The following is a 23512-nucleotide window of genomic DNA, read 5'->3' as shown; positions in this document are numbered from 1 at the left end:
TCACGATTTTGCCTTGTTTGCTGCAAAGTTTTGTCTACATCCAAGTTAAAGGGTAACTTGAGCGAAAAATAATTAAATATATGAAACTAACTGTTTTATGTTTCTACACTAGTCAGTAAAATAACATACTGCTGTCATTTTGCACATCTCTGATGTTGCTGCTATTTTTCAAATATTCATTACTGTAAAATGATTTTTTTTTAAAAGGCTGTATATTGGTTATTTATTTTCCAGGTGCATGATATTTTTATTGTTTGTACTTTACTGTACAGTATTTCATTTGCTTTTTTTTTTTTATTCTTATGCTTTTCTTAAGGCCAACATTCGTGTGACAATTTTTTCTATAACATTTTTGCTGCTTTAAACACCAGAATTTCCCCATTGTGGGACAATAAATAGATTTTACATTCTATTATATTATATTCTAATCTCATCCAAAGTTTAAATATTTACTTTTTTAATGTACAGGTGTATAAATGTGGATGTGAATATATCTCAACAGAGTCAATTTATACTGAACAAATGTAGTTCCAATATGGCTTAAGGGAAAGTTAGTAAGGGCCAAAATTAACTCAAAAAGAGCAACTTATATTTCAAGTAATAATATGGAAACTTAAAGTTTGTTTTGCTTTAGTGTTTCTTCTTCTTCTTCTTCTTCTTATTGATTTTTATTGGCGGTTGGCAAAAAACGTTAGGTGAGCATTACCGCCACCAACTGGTATGGAGTGAGGACTACATGGCAGAAAAAATAAATAAATAAATAAATAAATAAATAAATAAATAAATAAAAAAATAAAAAAATAAATAAATAAATAAAATAAAACTATACCCTATTATACAACCTAATCTGTTTCAAAAATTCAAATATAACCCGATATCCTCTGCTTCCTGATTCCTTCTGCAATAAATCGACAATGTCAAGTTTCATTTTCATGTCACTAAGTTTCCTTATTAACCTGTTTCTCTGTATCGAATATTTACTACAATTTAAAATGACATGTTCCACAGTCTCATCTTCCCCACAGTCACATTTCCCTGTCTGATGTTTCCCTATCAAAAATAACGATCTATTCAATCCAGTGTGTCCTATTCTAAGTCGAGAAATAATAATCTCTTCTCTCCTGTTCCTTTCTGATCTTATCATTGGTCCAATTCTCTTTTGTATTTTATAAAGCCACCTTCCTTTCTTTTCTTCATTCCATAACTTTTGCCTGCTTTAGTGTTTCTAAAATAGAGGAGTATTTTATCGCTTCCCATAAATCAGCTACATACATTTTAACTCCTCATAATTTGGTTTAAGGTACCTTATTAAAATATAATTCAGGGGAGAAAGTCAACTAAATTATCCATTTTTGTTTACAAAAAAATTTAATCATCAATCATGTATTTAACTGCGCTGCTTTTGATCTTCATCCCTCTGCAGCTCTGTCATGGTGATGATGATGATGCTTCCGCTTAGAGGAGCTCGAGCTCCAACTCGCGTCACCATGGAAGCACTCCGTTTGCGACATGCATTCGCCATTTTGCTGCCTCGGTGTGTGTATGTGTGATAGTGTTTGTTAGTGTGTGTTCCTCTAAAGCCGAATACCTTCATAGCTTCCCAACAACTCCTCATCTCCTCCTCAGTTTAAGAGAAAGGAAGAAATATCCGCGTTTACTGACAGTAGTGGAGCTGCTGCGGCATAAAATGAAAAAAAAAAGCTGGACCCTGGAACCATTGAGAGATAGTTTTGGTGTTTTGTGTGTTTTTTTGGCTTTGGGGTAACGTTGAGGAGCAGTTCCAGCAGAAATGTAAGGTCTGTTTTCTCTCTAACTTTGCTCGCCCAGGCACTCCGCTCATAACACGGTTAAAATGAGCGGAGCGACGTGCTAGCTACGCGCTGCTTCGGTTAACGGTCATAATAACTGCATTACTTTTCTTAAAGCGGTTATGTGCTTCACTACAGGCATTAGTACATAATGTTAAACCAGCTAGGTGTAATTATGAACATTAACAGGGGAGACTCTTATAACCACTGTAGCAACCGAGATCCACAAGTGGTTGTTGTTATAATCCTTTATCACCGATCCCTACATGATTTTCTTGGGTGATATGTTTTTTTGGATAAACCCTGATTCCGTATGTTAAATCTATTATTTCTAGATCTTTCTGGGCTGTTCCCGTGCTGCTAAAATAAAAAAAGCAAACTCAAATTTCCCATAAAATATGAGAATGATGTAAAAATCTTCTAAATTATACAATATTTCAGAAATCATGAGAACATAACAGCAGTAACAGAAAACGCTTGCCCCCCCCCCCCCCCCCCCCCCCCCCTATTTTAAGTCCTTCAAGTTTTAAGGACTTAAATATAAATACAAGACAACCCCTTTTAATAAAATAAAATCTAAGAATAAATGTGGAAAAGTCATTTTGAAATTAATTATTAGCAATATAACTATGTATGCATTCTATCATTAAAGTGCAGTGAAAATGCTAGTAATGATTTGTTTTTGAGAGGTTTAGAAGGTCTGCTTCTATATTTTTATTTAATTACCTTTTTTGTCAATAGCATAAAAGAGGATTTAATAATAAAAAAAAGGCCCCTTTACCAAACATACTTTCAGTAAGAACACATCTGTCTGTTTTTGTTTTTTTTTTCCAACTGACCCTCTAAACAACTGATATCTAATTTTATGAAACAATCTTTTGGATTTTTTTAGGCTTTACTTTTCGTGTCTTTTTTTAAACTATTAATATTTTTATAATAATATAGTAATCAAACTATTTATTAAAGAATCAGATTTTACACTTAAACTGAATTTGACTCGGAGTTGATGGTGCAGTCAAATTAGATATATATGTAAGGAATACACAATCTATAGCTATATACAATATAAAACATACCATATACTATACAGAATATATAGTATATAGCTATATATAATATATACAGTAGACAATGCGTTAATGTAACGCAGGAGGTCTGGAGATGCTATGTTTGACAAACAGGACAATAGTCATTTAGAGCATTTATTAAGTGCAAGTATTTATTTTCTGTTTCTCCGTAATGTCAGTGGGACATAGCCAGAACGCTACATACAAGTATTGGTCCATTTTACTGTTATTATTACACTTTTATCTGGTTAAAATTATTTACTTTATTTCACGCGTGAGGTTCATTCCTTTGTTGATTTTTAATCCTCTGTCCATAGATTGACCAACAGGACCTAAGTTCTCCACCATCAGCTGCTCAAGATGAAAGCACGGCGTAAAGGGGAGGAACATTATTCTCCTCGCTGGAATGTGTTGTCTTTTTTGGATTTTCAGATTTGACACATCCATAAATCTACCAATAATGATACCTGGCTTAATCTCCCAGGAGATACATGAGCAGCTTCTGGACTCAAAGAATTACCAGAATCGCACAAATGGGGTGGAGAAGCTTAAAAGCATCCTCTCAGATGTGGACATTAAATCAATCCCGCCTGGGAGCATTGAGGAGTTTATCCATTTTCTGCCTCGACTTCTAGATGACAGTAATTTTAAGGTGCTATATGGCGCCTTACAGCTTTTAAACCTGCTGATACAGAAGCTGGATACGGGTGTGGAAAATTTTTTCAAGCATATCGTTTTTGTCGGACTGAAGGCGCTCGGTGACACTCGTGCTGTCACCAGGAATGAATACCTTAATGTGTTTCAGCAGCTGATGAAAACTACTCCACCTCAACAAGTATTGGACCTTGTTATCGGCAACTTGAAACACAAGAACTCCAGGGTTCGGGAAGATGTCCTGAACATCATCACGGCAGCTATGCTAACTCATCCCAGAACAGATTTCAATATTCCTAAGCTTTGCTTCGAGGTCGCTCCATATTTAGCAGACAGTAAAAAGAAGGTCCGCCATGCTGCCCTGGAGTTGTTTGCAGTTTTTGACCATTGCCTTGACACAGGAAAGAAGCAGGCATTGATGAAAGCCTTGGACATGGTTGAGCTCAATGAAGATGCAGAAGGTCTGATGGCAGCTGTGCAGGCGAGAAGAGGGAGGCACGTCCTCCCAAAGCTAACCGCTGAAGGGATCGTAGAGTATGGTCTTCTGGTGCCTAAACCTGGACAGTGGTCTACAGGTCAATATGCGTCTGGGGCAGATCTGGACTGGGTGATAAACGGAGGGCGGACAAGCAGTGCCAGGAGCTACAGGACAGAGCAGGACAGGGCTCGGTTATGCGGCTACGGCAGCTTAGGCTCCCTCACTGACGATCCACCATTTCAGAGGAGGATTGTCAGCGCAGGTAAAGGGAAGAACAAGCTGCCCTGGGAGACCTCCAGCTTCTCATCGACCGATAACGAGCCACAGCAATGCACTACACCTAATGGAAAGGGCTCTGAGCAGGTGAGCTCTATCGTCCTGCTTTAGATTTATGAGCTGATATAAAACCTCTCTGTCTAGTTACATGTCTGGGGTTATGACTGTGTCTGCTACAATTTAAGTTTATTGTTTTCCTTTACTTTTAATAAAGACAATGATTATGTTTGTAATATTATCATTGTGATGAGTGATAATATCAGTTTGAATGATTATGGCAAATAGTTAATGAAAACACAAACTTCAGCTTCTTATGAATGTAGAATATTATTTAATTGCATAAAATGATTTCTAACAGAAAAAAATGCCCTCTGAAAAGGATGTCTGTGTAGTTTTGAATATTTGTAGTCAATATTGGATTAGGCACGATCTAGATGAATAACCTTAACAACACAGTGTTTCATGGGATTCCTAAGTGCTAAAGATGCCCGGGTTGATTGAATACATTGTCTACATTATTTGGTCTAATTTTATTTGGTCTAATTTTCAGCCCTTAATAAATCTGCAAATTCTTTCTCTAAAATATCCTGATTGGTTTTGGACTTGATAAAACAAAAGTGGAGGCCAAAAAGCATAACAAAACTTGAACTATGTGCCTCTCTGCACTCAAAAGCTTAAATTTCTAAACTAGATTAGAAAAAAATATTTCTTTCAGTCCCTTTTTGTTTCTTCTTAGTCCAGGAAAGACGTTTCTGACATCAAAGCCTGTTCAGGTGTGCCTTAACACAAGCTATTTCCTTGTAGTGCTTGCCCTGAATACGTCGGCGTTTGGTGGCTCTTGAAGCACTGACTCCAGCTGCAGCATTGCGTGTCTCCTTCAACAAAATAAACAGGCTTTACTTTATTCTAAAGTTTTAGTTCATTCATGTCGCCTGTGGAAATCTGCCTTAGTTTTTTCTTCCACTCACCTTTTTATAAATTTTCTTTAATACAGAGGCCAGCTTTATTAGCGTGCCTTCTTGCGGAAGGTTTCAAAGACTGTTTAATGGAGAACCGTAGTCTCTCCCATCACTATGGAAGCCAGTAACACATAAAACCAGTATAGTGAATAATATAATTTTTTTGGTCAGATGTAATATTCACATTTTTTAGAGAAAATGGAGTTTCACTTTGTATTAGCTGTAATACAAGCTTACTAAAATGTGACAGATAGATGGTGAATGTATATCTATTTGGTAATAATATATAGGATATATATATATATATATACAAGTATCACTATTTCAAATCAAATGACTGATTTACCATAATGTCCCAATTTATTAAGATGCAACAATGATTAAAAAATATTGTGCTTTGAATGCTAATTATTTATTTGAAATAATAATGTATGTATTATTAGTAATAGTAAATACATTTATTAGTATTTAAAAGTATTGTTTTCAGGTTTTGCTGAAGGTCATACCCAAAGGCAAGAATCCAAAGAAGCAGCATTAACTTCTTAGCAGTTCCTTGAAGAAAATTTGAGGGCAAAAATCCTAAATATAGCAGCTATTTGTCATGGTGCAGTATGGATGGAGAGCAGCAGCGAGGGAGGGCTGAATCTTATTTTGTTGATCCTCTTTTGGGTATGAGTCACTGTAATGCCTCTTTGTGCCTAAATCTATTTCTTGGAAATAATATAAAAGTCTGATGAGATACTTGTGAACGACTAGATAAAAAAAAAACGCTTCAGGTTCCCTGATACTATACCTGATGCTGTTTCTTCAAAGATAAGCAGATTTTTAGAGTTAGATTTGTGACAATCTCAGTCAACTCAACTCGACCCGAATCTGTCGGGAGCAGGGGTGTTGTTTTGTTAAAGTAGGTCATTGTATTGTTGGAGCAAACACAAGAGTTTGATTTTTCACTGCAGCGTCCTTCTGAAACAGTGTTTTCTGTGGTATGTCATATTTAATGCTGACGGCTGTGCTCCAGCTTCAGCTCTTGTCGAAAAAGCTTATGTTTACACTGGTGTTGGTATCCAAGCAACACCTGTAACACACAGCACACTTATCGACACGGCCGTGAAACATAATTGGCAATATCACAGGGTCACGCTTGTGAAACATGGCTTGTTTAATGCTCTGCATTCAATTACATGCTAATGAGTATATTTCAGATCCTTTCAGTGGGAATAACTTTAACCATTATGGATTTTCATGCATAGATAAATAAAAGCATTAAAGTGTCTGATATTTAGAGGGTATTTTTTAAAACAATGCAGAGAACAGTGCTTTTCAGTGACAGGGGAAGCGGCTCTGCAGATCGCATGATCTCTTACTTGAGCTCCATGTCTGGTGATGCATTGGTCCAGTCTAGAGGATGGAATTACACCAATGCCCTTGTTATGTTTGAGGATTGTTTAAGCTAATTACATGAACTCTATCTGGCAATTGTTGCTGCTGTTAGAATAATGAGACTTTGCACATTCATAGGTTGCAAAAGAGGACTCCAGCTCACTTTCCAAGAAGGAAGAAACCTACATACCAAGTTTCAGTAAGTGTCAAGGCTTCCTGTTTCTCCGTTTCGCTCTCCTTGTCCAATTATCATGGTCAGCTGCAGCTTCGGTAAATTTAGAGAAGCTTTTACTAGGATTAGCATCCTGACTCAAAGGAGTCTCCGTTCCATATGTCATCAAAAGCTTTGGGATGAGTATGGTGCCAAGCTGCTTGGTAGGTAAGAGTCCCACTGGTCTCTAGTCATACCATAAGAAACTTTAGCACCACTGGTCTGATTTCAATTCAGTTTAGTTTATTTCTATAGCGCCAATTTAAAACACATGTCATCTCAAGGCACTTTACAGTTCACCAGATCATACAGTCAAATTGATTAAAGTTTTCTATCTTAGGAAAACCAGTTGATTGCATCGACTCATTGTCTCGAATGCAATCCCTCATGCTAAGCATGCTTGTGGCGACAGTGGAGAGGAAAAACTCCTTTTAAATTTGTCATTTACCATTTCATACTTGCACTTTGATATGTAGTTCCTCCTTTATATCTTATATTTCTCATTGTAATAACCAATCATGTTAATGCTCAGATCTTCAGATATAATTTCAGTTAAGAGTATTTTTTTCTTCACCCTTTGCCCTCATTCTAAGCTCATAACACCTTTAGTTTTAAGGGTAGGGTGTCCCAACTGTTTCTGTAAAGAAGGGGTATGCCTGTGTAGCCCTTAAAACTACCAGGGACACGCGAAGAACAAAGCAGGTACACTTTAATTTACTCTTAAGCCCTAAAATTATTTATTATATCGTATTTCCAGTGATCACTGTTTAGAACAGTTGATGTGTAAACCATGGGTGATCAAACAAAAATATCTCAGACCTGCTGATTGATATTAGTTTGCAGAATTATATCCTTGTTTCCTTTTGAGGGACTATTGGTGAATATGGTTTTATCTGTTTTGTATGACATCCTCATTTTTGTGCCTGGGTTTTCTTTTACTGAAAACATGTTTAATATCCCTTTGTTAGGTTCTGCTGAGCCACCAACGCTCCTGTCTCCCAGAAGGAAGGAAACCAAAGCAGGTCTCAGGAGAAGTGGAAGCCTCAACTTTGAGACGAATATCTTAAAAATAACAAACTTTTCCGACCAAGATGTTGGTAAGGATTCATTTCTAATGTTTCTTCCAGGCATAGCAGTCAAGTTTAATACATTTATATCACAAACCAGGCTTATAGTTGATTGGTCAACATCAAAGAATGAATTGGTTTGTTTTCTGAATGTAATATGTCATAGTGGCTCCCAAAGGACGAGTTCTGACGAGAAATCCAAGCGTAGAGCGGACTTTCTCTCTCCCCTCGAACGCTTATGCGCCTGGCTCCTTTCTCCTGCCTTCCTACCCTCTGGCTGCACGTACAGGGGGCATGCTTACTCCAACACTTCCCCGCCGTCATGCAGAGTCTTCCCCATCCATGTCTAACACCTGGCCCAACAAACGAGAGAACAGCCCTCAACAACAAGGAACAAGCCCACGGAGAGAGAGGGTCAACACATCAAAGGGTAATTTAGTCAAATAGGTTTAATCTGGGAAGTGAGAAATGTTGTGTTTTTCCAGATTGATTTGTTTTTTTTGGCTTTGCTTTCGTAGATCTCTTTGGTGTGCAGTCTCCCAGACCTCTTTGTGCTTCCCTCGTGAGTTCCTCTTCCACCTCGTCGTTCAGGCGAGCTCTAAGCAGCACCAGGGCAACCTTCTCCATCTCCCCAGTGCAAGCTCATTCTCTTGACGGCCAAAGATCAAACACTCCACCCAGCCAGCAGGCGGACTATGACTCTAATATGGACTCTGATAGCATTACTGCCTGGAGAGACTGTCAAGAAGATGAGAATCAGGACATGCAGGAGGTCAGAAGGACTGACTTTGCATAGACTCTGGTATTGTGTATGATTTTGTTGTTGTTTCCCTGCCTGTATATCTTATTCTGTTGGATGCTAACAGATGCTGAACTCCCTGCGCTCCCTGCGAAACAGCGCTGCCAAGAAGAGGGCCAAAGTGAGCCTCAGCAGCCCTGATCCTGACAGCCCCGACTCCGCTGTGCGGGTAGAGCTGGGTTTGGACTCAGCATTTCAAAGCTCTCCGGTGCTCACCAGCTCAGCCAGTGAAAGTGGACTCTCAAGTCTGAGCTCAGCTGCCAACTCCAGCTTTAACGGAATCAAAACAAGGTCAGGATGACCCTTTTTTACTTAATGTCAATGACTCATTAGTCTTTTTGGGCTTATTGTGTCATACTGGTTTAGTTTTTTTGACCCACATGCAGAATCAAACTGAGACCCAGTTAATTTTCATGCTTTATTTATAAAAGCAACAATAATCTGGAAGAGGAGAACTGCAGGAAGTCAGAAGAACTTTCTGGTTGGTCTGAGGGGAGAAAACATACTGATCAGGAAGGAGTTTGCTGATGATTGATTGATTGATTTGCTTACTTGAGATAAAAATAGGCAGTATCATGGATCTGCATGAGTTTGATTCAGCGAGCTTTGCAGACTGAACCCCAGAGGTCCAGGAGAATGTGAGTGATATCTGAGAGCATTGGTACTTGCAAGAGATGTCTTGCTGGAGAGAGGACAGGCAGGTGATGAAGACTGAGAGGACTAGACAGATCTGCAGCGCCAAATGTGGTGTTTGACAGAGGTAACTGCAATGTTCTGCTGGTCAGATGGAAACAGGGGAGGTTGGTATCCTTGAGAGGACTCAAAAGAGACAGACCAGTTGCAGAGGAGAGCGGGGGGCGTCATGGGGAGTTAGCAGACAGGTAATGAAGACTTGGAACAGCTGCACACAGGGGAGACCTTTTCCATGAAGATCGGAGACTAACTGAGGTTCACATGTTGTCCACATTAAACGAGTTTCACAAGAAGACAGATTTCATCACAAAGGATATACCTGGTTTAGGTCTTTGGCTGTAATACCATCAGAGGTGATCATCCAGGGAAGAGAGAGGATCCTTCGTCTCCTTATATACACGCTAATCATCATAATATGAATAGAATAGAATAGAATAGAAAATCCCTTTATATACCCTCAATGAGGAAATTGTGGGACAATAGAGGGAAATGTTCTCAGGTGTCCAGCAACACTGGTCCACCAATCCACCAGTAAAGATCCTCTCTGTACAGGGAGCTCACTCACACCAGAAAAACAACAAAACCCCAGAGAGCCTAACAACTTTTACTTTCAATAAAGCTTATATTGCTGTAAGAAAGTTTTTTCCACTTTAATTTTTCTATAGTTTTAGTTGTTTTTTTCATGCTTAAATGTTTTAAATCAACAAACAAATGTAACCATCAGAGAGAAATAATGTGACAGAAATCTGCTGTATTAATACAAAAACAAAATCATCCTTTGCTCTACTTGTTAAATGGTGTTTTAACAGTGATTCCTTTTGGGGAAACCTAAGTTTAATATGACCACCCACCCAGACCTTAAACCTGCCAAACCTGTACCATAATAAAATTTCTTAAACATAACCTGTTTGACACTGTGACACAGGTTCAGATATCTAGAAAAAAATACATCATTTATCCCAAAAAATCTTTGAAAGACAGATGAAAAAGATGAAAAAAGCAGCCTGTGTCACTGGAAAAAATTGCATAAGGATTTCCAAAGCTCACACCAGAAAAAAACAACATTTTGAATTGAAAAGCTTCCTGGATGGGAAGCAAAATGTCTTCAAACTTGGAAACTAAGTCCAGTGTTTTGTTTTGTTAACTTATCTGGGATGACTACGACCTGGGTGACTGAGAACCTTCACCAGCAAGGATTTCCAAAGTTTTGGTTTCCCTTTAAATAGCAACGAGATCCAACAGTTCATCCAGGAGGTTATCCATATAAACATGTAAAGCTCTGAATGCCTCCATCAGATAAAATCAGTGTTCATGATTCTACAGAAAGACAGAGACAGTGAATATAGGATCTATGTGGAAAGGTCTCTCACATTGAAATCTGTGACTTTAGGAGTAATATTCTGTGGACTGATGACATAGTTAAAGACACGCCATCGTAAGTTCCATTGACTGTTCTGCCTGTTCTCTCAATAAATAAAATCAATTGAATTTGTAAATTATTAATGAAGCTTAGATAGATAGAGTATGATCTCTTTAGCAATCATCTGCTGGAGTAACAGCATTAGAGCAAATTACTTAAAGAAGCTTCATAATATGTAGAACAGTGAAGCATCCTCCTCTGTCAAAGGCTTCTCCAAAGAAGACAGACTGCTACAGGAGATCCTTCCCGCCTACATCTGTTAATGTCTACAACTGTTTTTTTTTTTTTTTTTTACCTACAAGTGGCAACAACATTTAGTTTCCCTTTGGGATCAATAAATAATTTTTGAATATTCATATTTGCTCAGGTTATCTGTTTGAAAATAGAGTTTGTGTGATCATCTGAAGCATGTAGGTCTGACAAAACTGCACAAGCAGGATAAATGTGTTTGGAGTTAAATGCTTATACACAATACTGCATATGTAATTAATGTTAGACAGCAAATATCCCATGGATGCTTCAAAGTTGACATTTTAGGCAAAGTGATGTAGTTTCCTTGCATAAACTCTTTTTTGCCATATCTGTCAACAGTCCCATGGGCTCGGCCTCCTCTGTGATGAAACCTCGCATTGCAAGAGTTCATTCTGCAAAGCTACGGCCCTCTGCTTCCATGGATTTCGCTAGCCTCCAAGGTATGACAAACATGAAATGTTTTATATTCTCTAGTTTTTTTTGCCTTGTCTTTTTTCTGAATTTGCTTTCTTGTCTTCTCCAGTAATTTCCCGGAAAAATGACCTGTCATCTGAGGTGGGAGTCGCTGGGCAGAGAGTTCATTTTTGCAATGGAGTAATGAAAAGTGAGGAAGAGAAAATGGCACCTTCTCCTCCGCTGATCAAACCGGCTGTCCGCGAACCGGTCCGAGCTTTGAAGCCTGCCAAAGGTTAGCCTTCTGCAGTGCTGCAACTAACGCTTTATTAAGTATTGCATTACAGTAACTACGTTACTTTTCCAGTAAATAGCGCTGTAACTAATCACTTTATAAAAGACAGTAAACCATTATCTGTTATTAGTGGTGGCTGGCCAATAGAGGCCGCTAGGGAGCCACCACACCCACTCAATGACCCTGAGCATAAAAAAAAAATGTATAACTTAATTTTAAATTAAAAATTAATTCTTTGATATGCAAGATTTATATTTCTTCTTTAATGACTTGTAAAGCGTCATGCAATTTTACGTGTGGTTTTTTTTGTGTTTCCGCCCTGGGGCGCAAAAATCTTTGCCAACTGACTCTCGTTAAAAGTTGTAAATGCGCAGTAGCTCCTCTGCTATACAGAGGTAAGGGAGGGCTCAGGGCACAGGAGAGCTACGTCCCGAGGTGACAGGAAATGTATTTGCTCACCACCTCCAGCCACACAGCAGAGGTTTTGCGGGTGATTGACAGGTCGAGTCACGGTAGTTGGAGACGCATCAGACAGAGAGAGAGAGAGAAATTGTGCAAGAAATTTCCTTTTCCAGGACCTGGTTTAGCAAGAAGGCTTGGCTAACTGCATGTAGCAAGGCTAACGCTGTATTCTGCTTTCCCTGCCTTCTTTTTCAAAGGTCAGGATCTGACCCAGCATGGATAAAGACAGGCAGGACTGATTTAAAGCACTTTCTATAAAAGGCAAAGAAGCATGAATAATCTGGGATTCACATTGAAAATAATATAATATAGCGAACTTTTTCTAGATGTTTGTTCATTTGAATAGTTGCTCTTAAATAAACACATTCTCAGAAAATTGTTTTTATATGTAAAAAAAATATTATTAAAATAATTATTTTTTAGGTTTGTGAAACAATATTGGACTACGCAAAACACAGATTTGCCTTCACCAAGCCTCAGAAGGGAGAGATTTATGTACAAAAAGTAAACCTGTACAAAATTGTGTTTTGTTTTTATAAATTGTTTTTATAATGTTTTTTATTGTTGGCATTCTTATAAATACACTGGTGTGACACCTTAGTATATGTTTAATTGGTTTTTGGTATACGTCTATTTTGAATTTATAGCGCCCCCCCCCACCCCCCGGAGAAAACTCTACCAGCCGCCACTGTTTATTAAACTGCTTTAAATAGATTCATTATTCCTTACTTATAAGGACTACAGTTTCCTGGTGTAAGGGCATGTGTCAGAGAAGAGCTGGTGACACAGAGCCACTGATGGAAAGCTGGCTGCCTTTAATCAACACGGTTTACACTTTTTAAAGCAAAAATCCTGGGATTATACAGCCCTACTAGGATATTATTTCCGAAATAGTGGTAAAAGCATTCTTTTTCAGCTTCTTACCTATTTTTTTAGCCAACTGAAGACTGTCAATTTGCAAAAAAGAACCGCCATCTTTTTTTACTTATATTATAAACAAGAACAATTATCTTCATAATTATACTGAAACTTGTCAAACCACACACATCAAAATAATGCAGATTAGATTTCAATGTTTTTAGATGTGTGGACCTTTTCATTAATTATTTATTAATTAATAACAAACACCTAGTATTCCATAACTGAACCAATAGCTGTCTTTAAAATTCAACTAACAGGAAAAATTTCCAAATTCTTTGATACTTTAGATCAAAAAAAGTAACTGCAAGCTTACTGTAACAGGTAACGAGTTACTTTGACTGAGCAGGAACTGAGTTACTAACTCAGAAGTAACTAGTAACTCAAACTAGTTACTTTTTTCTAAATAGCTTTAGCAACACTGGCCTTCTATGATTTTTTTGTGCAAATATATCCTGATTTAACCTCATTAAATCTGTTAAATGTGATTTTTTTTCCCCTGTGATTTTTAGGGTTCCACAATATCAGCAGCTGTAGAAATTCCCTGGATGCAGACTTACCTGAAGCAGTCATAGGAAGAGGTGTGTTTCTGATAAAGTCAAATTAAGTGTTTAAGTCAGTTAAACAATTTGATCACGTTTTATCGGCTTTGTGTGTGATCCTGTTCTATCAGTCCTTGATATTACTACTTATGCACCATTGGCGTTCCTTTAAACCAGTGTTTCCCAACCTTTTCTGACTTGTGTCCCTTTTCGGGCATTTTGTCTTAGCATCAAAAGTATTGATGATTTTCCAAAAGTGGAATGTACAATAACTGATTATAATATAAAAATTATTTTACTTAATCTTTTGAGCATTTTATTCTCCATCTCAAAAAAAAAAAAAAAACATGAATATGCTTGGATGTTAGTAAGGGATTGAAATAAATACAAATAAAAATAATATAAACCTGTATTTATAAAACTGGAGCTCCTTATAATCACATTTAAACTTCATGAATTGGGAACAAAATGCAAAACAAAAATTATAGTCAGACTGACTTAATTAGTTTAACTTTTTTTAATCATGACACTGATCTGCTTTGATGAGCTCCAATAGCTCGGGGGGAAAGACAGCTGATCCCAGGCTTTTCTCTGCATCCTGTCTGTTCCTCCTCTTTGATAATGATAATAATAATTTAACTTTATTGATCTCACATGGGAGAAATGTACCTTTGCATTTAACCCATCCCCTTGGGGAGCAGTGGGCTGCCATCGTGGGGCGCCCGGGGAGCAGTGTGGGGTTAAGGGTCTTGCTCCGAGACCCAGAGTGGCAGTCTGTGGGAGTGGAGCACGAATTCAGAACCTCAGGATTCCAAGCTCTATGCCCTAACCACTAGGCCATCACTCCCCACATCAGCTTTGACGTGTGTCAAAAGCTGAAGGTGATATCAAACATATAAGGACAACGTACTTTTTGGTTGATAAAAGCTTGTTTAATTTTTGAATTTGGTCATCAGAAAGCAAAACAGAGCCCAACCTTATTTTATTTGACTACCTAATAAATAAAATATTTTCATGTACCCCTTGCAATGCACTTGCGGACCAACAGGGGTACCCCCGTTTGACTTTATTGATCTCACAGTGGAGAAATGTACTCCTTACATTAACTCAAATAGTCAAAGAAGAAGAATGTGCCAAAGGAGGAAAAAGGTGTATGGATATATACAATATATAAAGTCCTTTTTTGTTTTTATAGTAGGATTATTTTGGGTTGGGAAACACAATTTTAAAGCATTCATCTACCAATATATTGAGATTTAGTGAGAGTTTCTGACTCTGCCTCTTATGCTTTAGATTTTTTTTTTTTTAAATTGAACATCTTCTAAAACAGTCTTCTTTGAAATAAACAGATAATCTGCAGAGTTCAACAGCCAAATATGATCAGCTAGAAATTCAAACTTTAAATAGGGGACACCATTGTCCACTAACTGATTAAATCCAGTTTTTTACATTATTTAAATTTATTTAGTCCAATTTAAGGCAACTGAAAATATAATATGTTATATTTAAGAAGATTTGGAAGTAAATCTGATATTTCAGCTTTTTGCTAAGCCACCTTTCTGTTCTCTCTTTTAAGGCATGTGTGGCTCTTCACTGTCCTCCAGCCGTCCAGGAGTTACTCTGTCACTTGAGCAGGGTGATTTGGCTGCGAAACCTCTCATTGATCCCTCTTTAGGCATCTACAGCAGTCAAATAGATGGTGATGACAGCTCACTTCCTGATGAGGCCAAAGTTAGTCACACTTTTTTCAGTGTTGATTCACATCAATCAGTCATCGCAAAGTGCCAGTTACCAGCGGTGGATGAGATGTGTTTTCTTCCCACAGAAGGTTAGACATATCAGGAGGGGTCGGGATAATATTCGACTGAAGAATCTGGATCTGTCGGACGAGCTATCAGATAGAGGAGATGAATCAAGAGACATGCTTCGTCATCGTGTCAGACAGATGTTGTCTGGTTCGCCAGTAGAGAAAAAAAAAGAACCAATCAAAAGTAAGAATCCAATGCAATCCATAATCAGCTGCATGTAAAAGTTTTTTATATTTATGTTCTTGAAGATTAAAATTTTCTTTGAATCTTATTTGGATTTTATGCAGTGACTCATTCAAGGTTTCACATAATTATAAAATTAGAGGAAAATAATGAATGACTTTCGATCTGAAACATGTTTCGTGCATTTATGTTGTGCACCCCTCGATTGAAGACAACCTGGCTCTCTGATGAGATGTATCTCACTTAGCTTTGGACATCTGGAGAGATGATGATATTTACATTAGGTAGATCAGATGGAAAAATGGAAGTTTAAAGTCTCGCCTGCCGGATTTAGTTCTGAAACAATTTTAACTCCTAAACATATTTTGATCTGCTTTGAATCCAAATGAAATACAATATGGTTTGTTATAAGTTTACAAAATGTAAAAACTTTCTAAAGGTTGACAATTGAAAAACTTTATCCCCCGTAGTATTCTTTGAAGCTGATTGTCATTATTAATATTTTGTAGATTTACACTTAAATGGCAGCACACTGACATCCACCAATTCAGACCTTCTCTCGGATGAATCCAGCATCAGACCTGCCAGCCCAACTGAACCCCAAAGTCCATTGAAAAGCTTGAGGACAGCCCACCATCCAAGCCCTCCTAAGGTGCCACCCAACCCAAAAAATGCGTCTCGCCTTAGAAGGGCACCTAGCCTCGGCAGAACCCGACCTACGCATTCCCACAGTTCAGGTCAGTGGTTCCAAAAGGCTGTTGGAGACGTGCCGTTATCCAGAAACGTTCTTTTTAAACCACACAGTGCTTTTTTTAAGTAAACATATACATTAGAAGTTATAGCATGAACTGTGGAATGAATTCTAATAGCTGTATGTGTTTTTTTTTTATTTTTAGATGAGCTTTGCCATGCCACTTTGAGACACAAGAAAAATCTGTCTGCTCCTTCAGAGCTCTGTCCCTTTTCAAAGCCTGAGCTGGTGCTGACACAGAGTTTCAACCTCCTGAATTCAGAAGATTGGTGAGGAAACCGAACCATAGAATTTAACTTGTATTCTTTTAAGGTATTTTTATTTTTTGGATGAGTTGTAAATCATGTAATAATTGCTTTATATTTTGTGTTTTTTGCTTTCAGGGAGAAGAAGATCGAGGGTCTGATGTTCCTGCGCTCTTTGGCTTACAACCATGCCGACACACTTCAAGGCAGGCTCCATGAAGTTTGTCTGTGTCTTATTCAAGAGGTAAAGCAAGTAAATATTTACTCATTTAAAACGTAGATTTTGTGTTTCACAAAATGTAAGCTACCCTTCTGCTTTTCGTGATTACAATGGAAATAGATTTTCACTTTCTGCGCATTATTAAAAAACTAAAATCCTAAAATAGAAAATATCTTAAGCCTCTATTCTTGTTTTAAAAAAAAGTGATTTATAATACATTTTAACCAGTTGGTGATTGTCAGTGATAAGAGGTAAAAAAATGAATGGTTAATATAAATGTTTTGCCTAGCATGTGTACCTTAGTTGGCTGGTTACTACAGCTTTTCTGCCATCTGCTGGTGATAAAAAATAAATAATACAACACTGCTCCCCAAAAAATAAGCTTTTGATTAATGAATTTTTAGAAAGACACAGCAAACCTTGAAGTTATGTCAAAGATTAGTAACCGTCCCTTTTCTGTACCAACTTCTCACCCGTTAGGTGAAGAACCTTCGCTCAGGCGTGTCCAGGGTGGCAGTGTGTACGCTTGGTGACCTGTACACACACCTGCAGAGACTGATGGACCAAGAGCTGGAGGGGACAGTCAAAGCTTTGCTGCAGAAGGCTGGAGAGAGCAACTCTTTTATTAGGCAGGATGTTGATGCAGCACTGGACTGCATGGTGCAGCACTGCACCCCGACTCGCGGCATTGGTGTTTTACTGAGTGGGGGAATCAGGTCAGAATACAGACAGGGTTAGAATTCATTTCACCCAAAATCCATATATTTAATTTTTTTTTTTTTCTGACAGTCACCTTAACCCAGTGGTGAGGAAATGCACAGCTTATCATCTGGCTAACCTGTTAGAGAAGGTTGGTGCCGCCCGTCTCCTGTCTGGAGGTAAAGACCTAACCGAAAGGATTATACCTGCCATCGGCAAACTTTCACAAGACTCCTCCCAGGAGGTCAGGTGTGTAGAAAGATAAGAATTTTATGTTTTGACTTGTGGGGCTTTTTTTACGTTAGATGATGACTGCAGGTGTTTGTTTTTTTTTGCCCTCATAGGTACTTTGGTCGTCGGATGCTGCTCTCTCTGTCATCACACCCTGACTTTGACAAGAACCTGGAAAAGTATATTCCCAACAAAGACCTGCAAGCTGTCAGAGAAACTGTCCTGACTCTCAGAACAAAGGTATACATTTCATTTTTGTTTGTTTTTCCATCATATTTGTCTCTGTTGGTCACCTGACCTGATCATTTCTGTGGTTTTAGGGTCTGGGCGAGATGCTCCAAGATTCCCAGTCAGCCAGAGGGAGACGCTCTTTGCCAGGCAGCGGTACGGTCAGGGCGTCATCTCTTAACGGAGAGCAACTCAACCAGACCAACAGGTGAGCAAGCAAGGTCTAGCTAAAGTATTCACACCCATCAAACGTTTTCACCTGTCATAATCAACCAAACTTTAGGCATACAAAGTGGTTCTTCAGTGTGAGGTAGGAATAAAAAGGAAAGATGGTTGATGCTTCCCAAAGCATGATGCTGCCACTGCCTTGAGTGACACTGTATGGAGGCTGTATTTAGCAGGATAGTGATAGTTTGCTGCAAAACAGACTTTCTGTAGCCCCAAAAGTTCAATTTTATTCTCATCTGACTTTCTTCTACCTGTTTGCTGTGTCATCCGCATGGCTTGTGAGAAATTACTAATAGGAGATACGAATGGGAGTGATGCAAGTGGCAATAATACTTTTGCTAAGCATGGTAGACATTATGCTTAAAAAGATGCATCTAAACTAAATGTACAGTCTGCTACTGATGCAGACAGAGTTACAGGATTCCAGCTGCTATTTTTTGTATCTGCAGGGAGTCTAATAGCAACTGTAAAAATCAGACGCGGAGCATTGCAGACAAAACTGAATACATAAAGCAGATCTCGGGTCTGCTGGGTTCGAAGGACTTCCGAGAGCGGATCAAAGGGATCGATCAGCTAGTGGCTGACTGCGAAAACAACCCCAGCATCGTCATCAATTGTATATTTCCGGTTGGTGAAACAACTTCTTTGCATTATCAATATTTTATTGTATTAGCGGGCGTCGCCACGGTTGTTTCGTCATTGTTTGCTGGTCTATTGAGCGTTGGATTTTGTTTTCTTTTGTTTTAGGTGTTTGATGCCTTTAAAGCCAGACTGCAAGAGTCCAACAGCAAGGTCAACCTTTATGCCCTGGAGTCTCTGCCCAAAATAATCAGTTTGCTGAAGGACAGTCTGTCCCAAGTGGTTCACATCCTGGTCCCAGCAGTTGTGGACAATCACCTTAACTCCAAGAACAATGCCGTCTACTATGCTGCTATTGACGCCATGAATGCACTTATTTTGAATCTTGGTACTTGTGTTGCATGTTTGAAACTTGAAGTTATTTCAGATTCTGTGATCAGTGTCTTATGGTGTCTATTTGTTTTCCTTGCACAGATAATATTCTTCTTCTTCAGCCTTTCTGCACCAAGGCCCAGTTTTTAAGCGGCAAAGCTAAGGTGGATCTTATCGAAAAGGTTGCAGGTATGCGAGACATCTTTGTTTTTCAGGCTAGGTGTTCCTCTCAATAAATTACACTCACACAGAGGGATTTATTTCCAGTTACTCTAAAACAGAGATGATTGAATCTCCATAATTGTAGTAATTTGTCTAGTAATTTAGTTTTGGTAAATGTCTCGGGTGTTTGACAGTCATATTGGCGTTCCTTTTGGGCTGTGTAATTATAATGTCTTATGTAGGCTGGGTGCTTCGCTGTGCGTGACACTTTAATCAGTCAATCAATACGTGATTAATTTAATGAGTAAGGCTTATCTCCCCAACTGTTTTAATTATTTCACCACTTTGTCTTCAATAAATTTTATTTTCTTTCAATTGTCAACTTTTGTATTGCTAGTAACTGTAAGCCTCTATCATCAGAATGAACAAAAATTAATTATTTATAATAATCTCAGTGTATAATGACTATTAAAACAATGCAAAGTATTTCCTAATAACATCTCTTTTTTTAATCCAACTGAAATGTTTCAGATCATCAGATGGCTTTCATATTCCAAGATCCCTAAGTAAATGGCCAACTGTCTAAATTGTTTAATGATTGAGTGAATAATTAAATGAAAAGCTATCCAGACCAAACTGTTGATGTATGACATACCTGCTAGTTAGTGATGTCTGCCATTCAGTTTAAAGAAAAAACGTCATTGAGGCTGAAACATCTCTTACGTCTTCAGAAATTTTTTAATAACAATAGAAGGATTTTAAGCATAACTTTTATTTAGGTTTATACTCGCCACATTAAACAGGGCGTGGTCGCTAAAAGTGATGCACACTGGAGAAAATCTAAATCTAGATAAGTAATTTTTTCTTAAAATAAGTGCATTTTTTCTTGGATTGAGGAGGTAAAAGAGACATTTTGCCAATGGAACAAGACAATTTACACTTAAAATAAGAAAACCCAATTGCATTGTCTTATTTCAAGTGCATATTATCTAATTATCTAATTTTAAGAGCAAAAATGCTCATTCCATTGGCAAACTATGTAATTTATCTTCTCAAATTAAGGGTAAAAACACTTAATTTAAGAATTTTTTACTTATTTCTAAATTTTTTCCAGTGCAGTGGTGCTGTCCCCGCCCCCAAGCCTCTTTCAAAACAGGGGGGGATTCAGAGGAGCAAGTTTTTCTGTACTGACATCAAATGGACCAGAAGTCTCAAGCGACACAATTTTGTTAAGTGTTGTGTTGCTGTTTAAAAGAAAATAAGCATATTACTGGTATAATTTCAGGGCTGAGTTTTTTGGCAAAGTTTATGAGCACAAAACAAGGATTTCTGAATTCTATTCAGAGTAAATCTGTATTGTCCATCCTAATGCCTTCCTGTGTGCAGCAGATGAACATAACATCGTGTTTAATGTCCCTAGCCCTTTTTTTCTGTATAGCTGCAGCAAACACTTCAACTATTGTTAAACTTATGTTAAAGCCTGGCTTTTATATGGCCTCTGATTGCCGGCATTTTGCATTGAAACTCCAATGGGGGCCATTTTTGGGACAATCTTAACTAATGCAAGAGAGAGAGAGACGTTTTAGGTTATTTGGTTAGGTTCAAGGTGAGTTGCTGATGTTCTCTTGGAGTGATTTTGTTTTGGGCAGCTACTCTCAACATTGCTTCAGTCTAATTTACTGAAACCTTAAATAGCTTTATGGGCTGAACAATTTTAATGTTCCTTTGTTTCTAATTTGTTCTTTGATCTGTTTAATTTATGGAATTATGTATTCTGACAATTATTAAAAAACAGCATTATTAATACTTTCTCTTTTTTCTTTTAAATTATTTTCTTTGATTTTCTGAAACTTTTGTGACAAAAATTCAAAATTAAGGGAAATCTTTAAGGTGGGAAATGTCTTTACAGGGTTCTGTATGGGTTTCACCTTTTGACTGAATTACTGAAATATGAAAACAATTTAAATGGCACTAGTATTATAGCCAGGTTATGGGTAAAACATCTCTCTCATTTTCAATACATTTTATGATGGCAGGCCTTGTTACAGAGCTCTACCCTCGGAAGCCTCAGATTGTGGAGCAGAAGGTTTTGCCCTTATTGTGGCACCTGCTGGGTACGTCCACCCACAGCGGCAGCATCCACGGCCGGGGCGGCAGCGTTCGGAGTGCTACGGCCAAGCTGTGCCAAGCCCTTCACAGCCAGATGGGATCAAGCCTGAGCGAGTGTGCCGCCACCCAGCCTGCTAATGTCCAGAAAGGTCTGAACGAGTTCTTAAAGACTTTAAAATAAAGGAAAAAAGCAACATCCACACAGCTTCATATACTGAAAGAGAGCATTGAGGCTGATCTTACTTGAAAAAAGGAAATGTTCTACGTTTCTTATAGTGCCTGCACTTTTATATCAATATAAACAAGTCCTCAAGGTCTTTGGTTGTTGTAGTTATTTTATCTGTGACATTTACTCTGGTACAGAAATGTTAACACATTGACATCAGGTCTTACTCACACTCAACCTGCTCTCTCTGCACTTTGAAAAGTAGCTTCTCGTCAAAGCTTTCCTCCATTATGTACTGTTGACACTATTACAGAATGTAAAACCGCACAAAAACAAGGTTAACAAGACAGGGACCCAAAGGTGTATATTTTTGATGTTTTAACAGAGATGATGTGATATTTTTTAAACACCAGGCAGAAGATTTGTGACATGAGATTTAAAAGAAAAACAGAAAAAAAGGAACAATATACTTTTGTACAGCTCAGTTGTGTATTTGCACAGTGTTAGCTTAATGTTTAAGTATGGTAAAAATTGGTTTTAATTTATCAAATGTGTGATGGTCTACAACTCATGATGTGCTGAGTTTGTACTCATTTTCTTTGTTTGCATGACCGAATCTAAACAAAAAAGAAAAAAACAATCAAAGCTGTATAATCTTTATGTGAGGCTTTGTATAGACATAAACCTAAAACAAGATTGGAAAAGGGAGTTTTTACACCTGGAATTGCCTGAGAAACAGGAAGAAGTCAGCTGTTTCAGTCTCCGTGTCGTGCCAGTCTTCAAGTAGCCTTTTATCTCCAACGGTAATTTATATAGAGCTGATTTGTGAACTAAAAGAGATATATGAATAAACAGTTTTATTTCCCTATTACCGAATGCACTGTGTTTCTTTCAGGTACAGCAAACATGTTTATTAAAAAAAAAAAAAAAAAAAGTTAGTTTCAGATACAAGCTGAAAGAAGTGACGTCTTTTTCTCTGGAAACTGCTTTTCACTTTAAAGTTTTGTTCTGTAAATTTGTTATTTGTATTATTTTACAATACTAAATTATGAATGGAAAACAAAACACCTCGATTGAAATTTGATCTAAAAGCTAAAATATCTCTTGAACTTGAAGGCTTTTAAGAAGTACACTTGTAAAGAAAACTAAAAATGTGTTTCCAAATGTAAAAACTTGGAGCCCTTTGAATATAAACACGTCCTAAGTTTCTGAACGTATGAAAACAATAAGTATGCCAGGTAATTATTAAAAACTGAAATCTATTTTTAAGAATTAATACTTAGGAAACTTGTGTCTAGAATTTATTATTTTGGTGACTCGAAAAAAAAGGATTCTAGTGACTTTACATTTTTTCAGAGGTTAGAGTCACCTCACACAAAGAGGATGAGGAGGCGCCTTACTCCACAGTTAGTCATTAGTAAAATAACATTTACTGTTCACAGAATGCTGTATCAAAGTATACTAATGGAAAATGAAGTGAAAGAAAAAAAACTTAAAACCTTATCATGGGCCTCTGCTCCAGCCAGTCACCACCAAGTCCTGTAAGGTTCTGCTTAAAGCTTTCTATTCACTCTCCTGGTGTTCAGCTGAGCATCGACCCCATCTCCTCCTGGCTTCCTTTACCTCTGGCCTCCACTCCACCATCAGTGCCTGGGTTCGGTGGAAGACTAATCGAATCCGAATCAATTATCATTTAACCTCATCGCTGCTTCCATGTCTTCCGCTGCAGTCCGAGCACCAAAGAGTTGCCAGGTCCATCAATAAATCTCTTTAATTGCAGAGGTGTCAAGTGACAAACTACAAATACTTTATTACCTTTAGTAGAAATTTTGGCTATTACAGGAGTAAATATTTTTT

General features: G+C 37.8%; 1 protein-coding gene across 1 annotated transcript; it reads left to right on the top strand.

Annotated features, from left to right (window-relative positions):
- Positions 1-1476: 1476 nt before the first annotated feature.
- LOC119789552 (TOG array regulator of axonemal microtubules protein 1) lies at positions 1477-22523 on the top strand. Its single transcript, XM_038294478.1, has 23 exons — positions 1477-1796; positions 3193-4370; positions 6761-6821; positions 7802-7930; positions 8067-8330; positions 8419-8672; positions 8767-8990; positions 11404-11504; positions 11588-11752; positions 13645-13713; positions 15251-15405; positions 15500-15665; positions 16175-16402; positions 16562-16685; positions 16800-16905; positions 17362-17597; positions 17671-17829; positions 17925-18051; positions 18132-18247; positions 18717-18894; positions 19015-19234; positions 19321-19407; positions 21417-22523. The coding sequence occupies exons 2-23, from the start codon at positions 3282-3284 to the stop codon at positions 21668-21670; spliced, it is 4512 nt and encodes a 1503-aa protein (XP_038150406.1). The 5' UTR covers positions 1477-1796; positions 3193-3281; the 3' UTR covers positions 21671-22523.
- The last annotated feature ends 989 nt before the right edge of the window (positions 22524-23512 follow it).

Source organism: Cyprinodon tularosa, unplaced genomic scaffold (assembly GCF_016077235.1).
Source record: "Cyprinodon tularosa strain WSP-4 unplaced genomic scaffold, ASM1607723v1 ctg340, whole genome shotgun sequence".
Taxonomy (NCBI): domain Eukaryota; kingdom Metazoa; phylum Chordata; class Actinopteri; order Cyprinodontiformes; family Cyprinodontidae; genus Cyprinodon; species Cyprinodon tularosa.
Note: the sequence above shows the minus strand (reverse complement) of the source record. Positions and strands in the feature narration are given on the sequence as shown.

What these genes read in the sequence shown, in the direction of transcription:
- LOC119789552 (XM_038294478.1), top strand. Translation starts at nt 3,282, where the DNA reads ATGTGTTGTCTTTTTTGGATTTTCAGATTTGACACATCCATAAATCTA. An exon ending in GAGGGTCAACACATCAAAGG is followed by an intron (nt 8,331 to 8,418) that starts GTAATTTAGTCA and finishes TTGCTTTCGTAG; the next exon opens with ATCTCTTTGGTGTGCAGTCT. An exon ending in TCCTGACTCTCAGAACAAAG is followed by an intron (nt 18,052 to 18,131) that starts GTATACATTTCA and finishes CTGTGGTTTTAG; the next exon opens with GGTCTGGGCGAGATGCTCCA.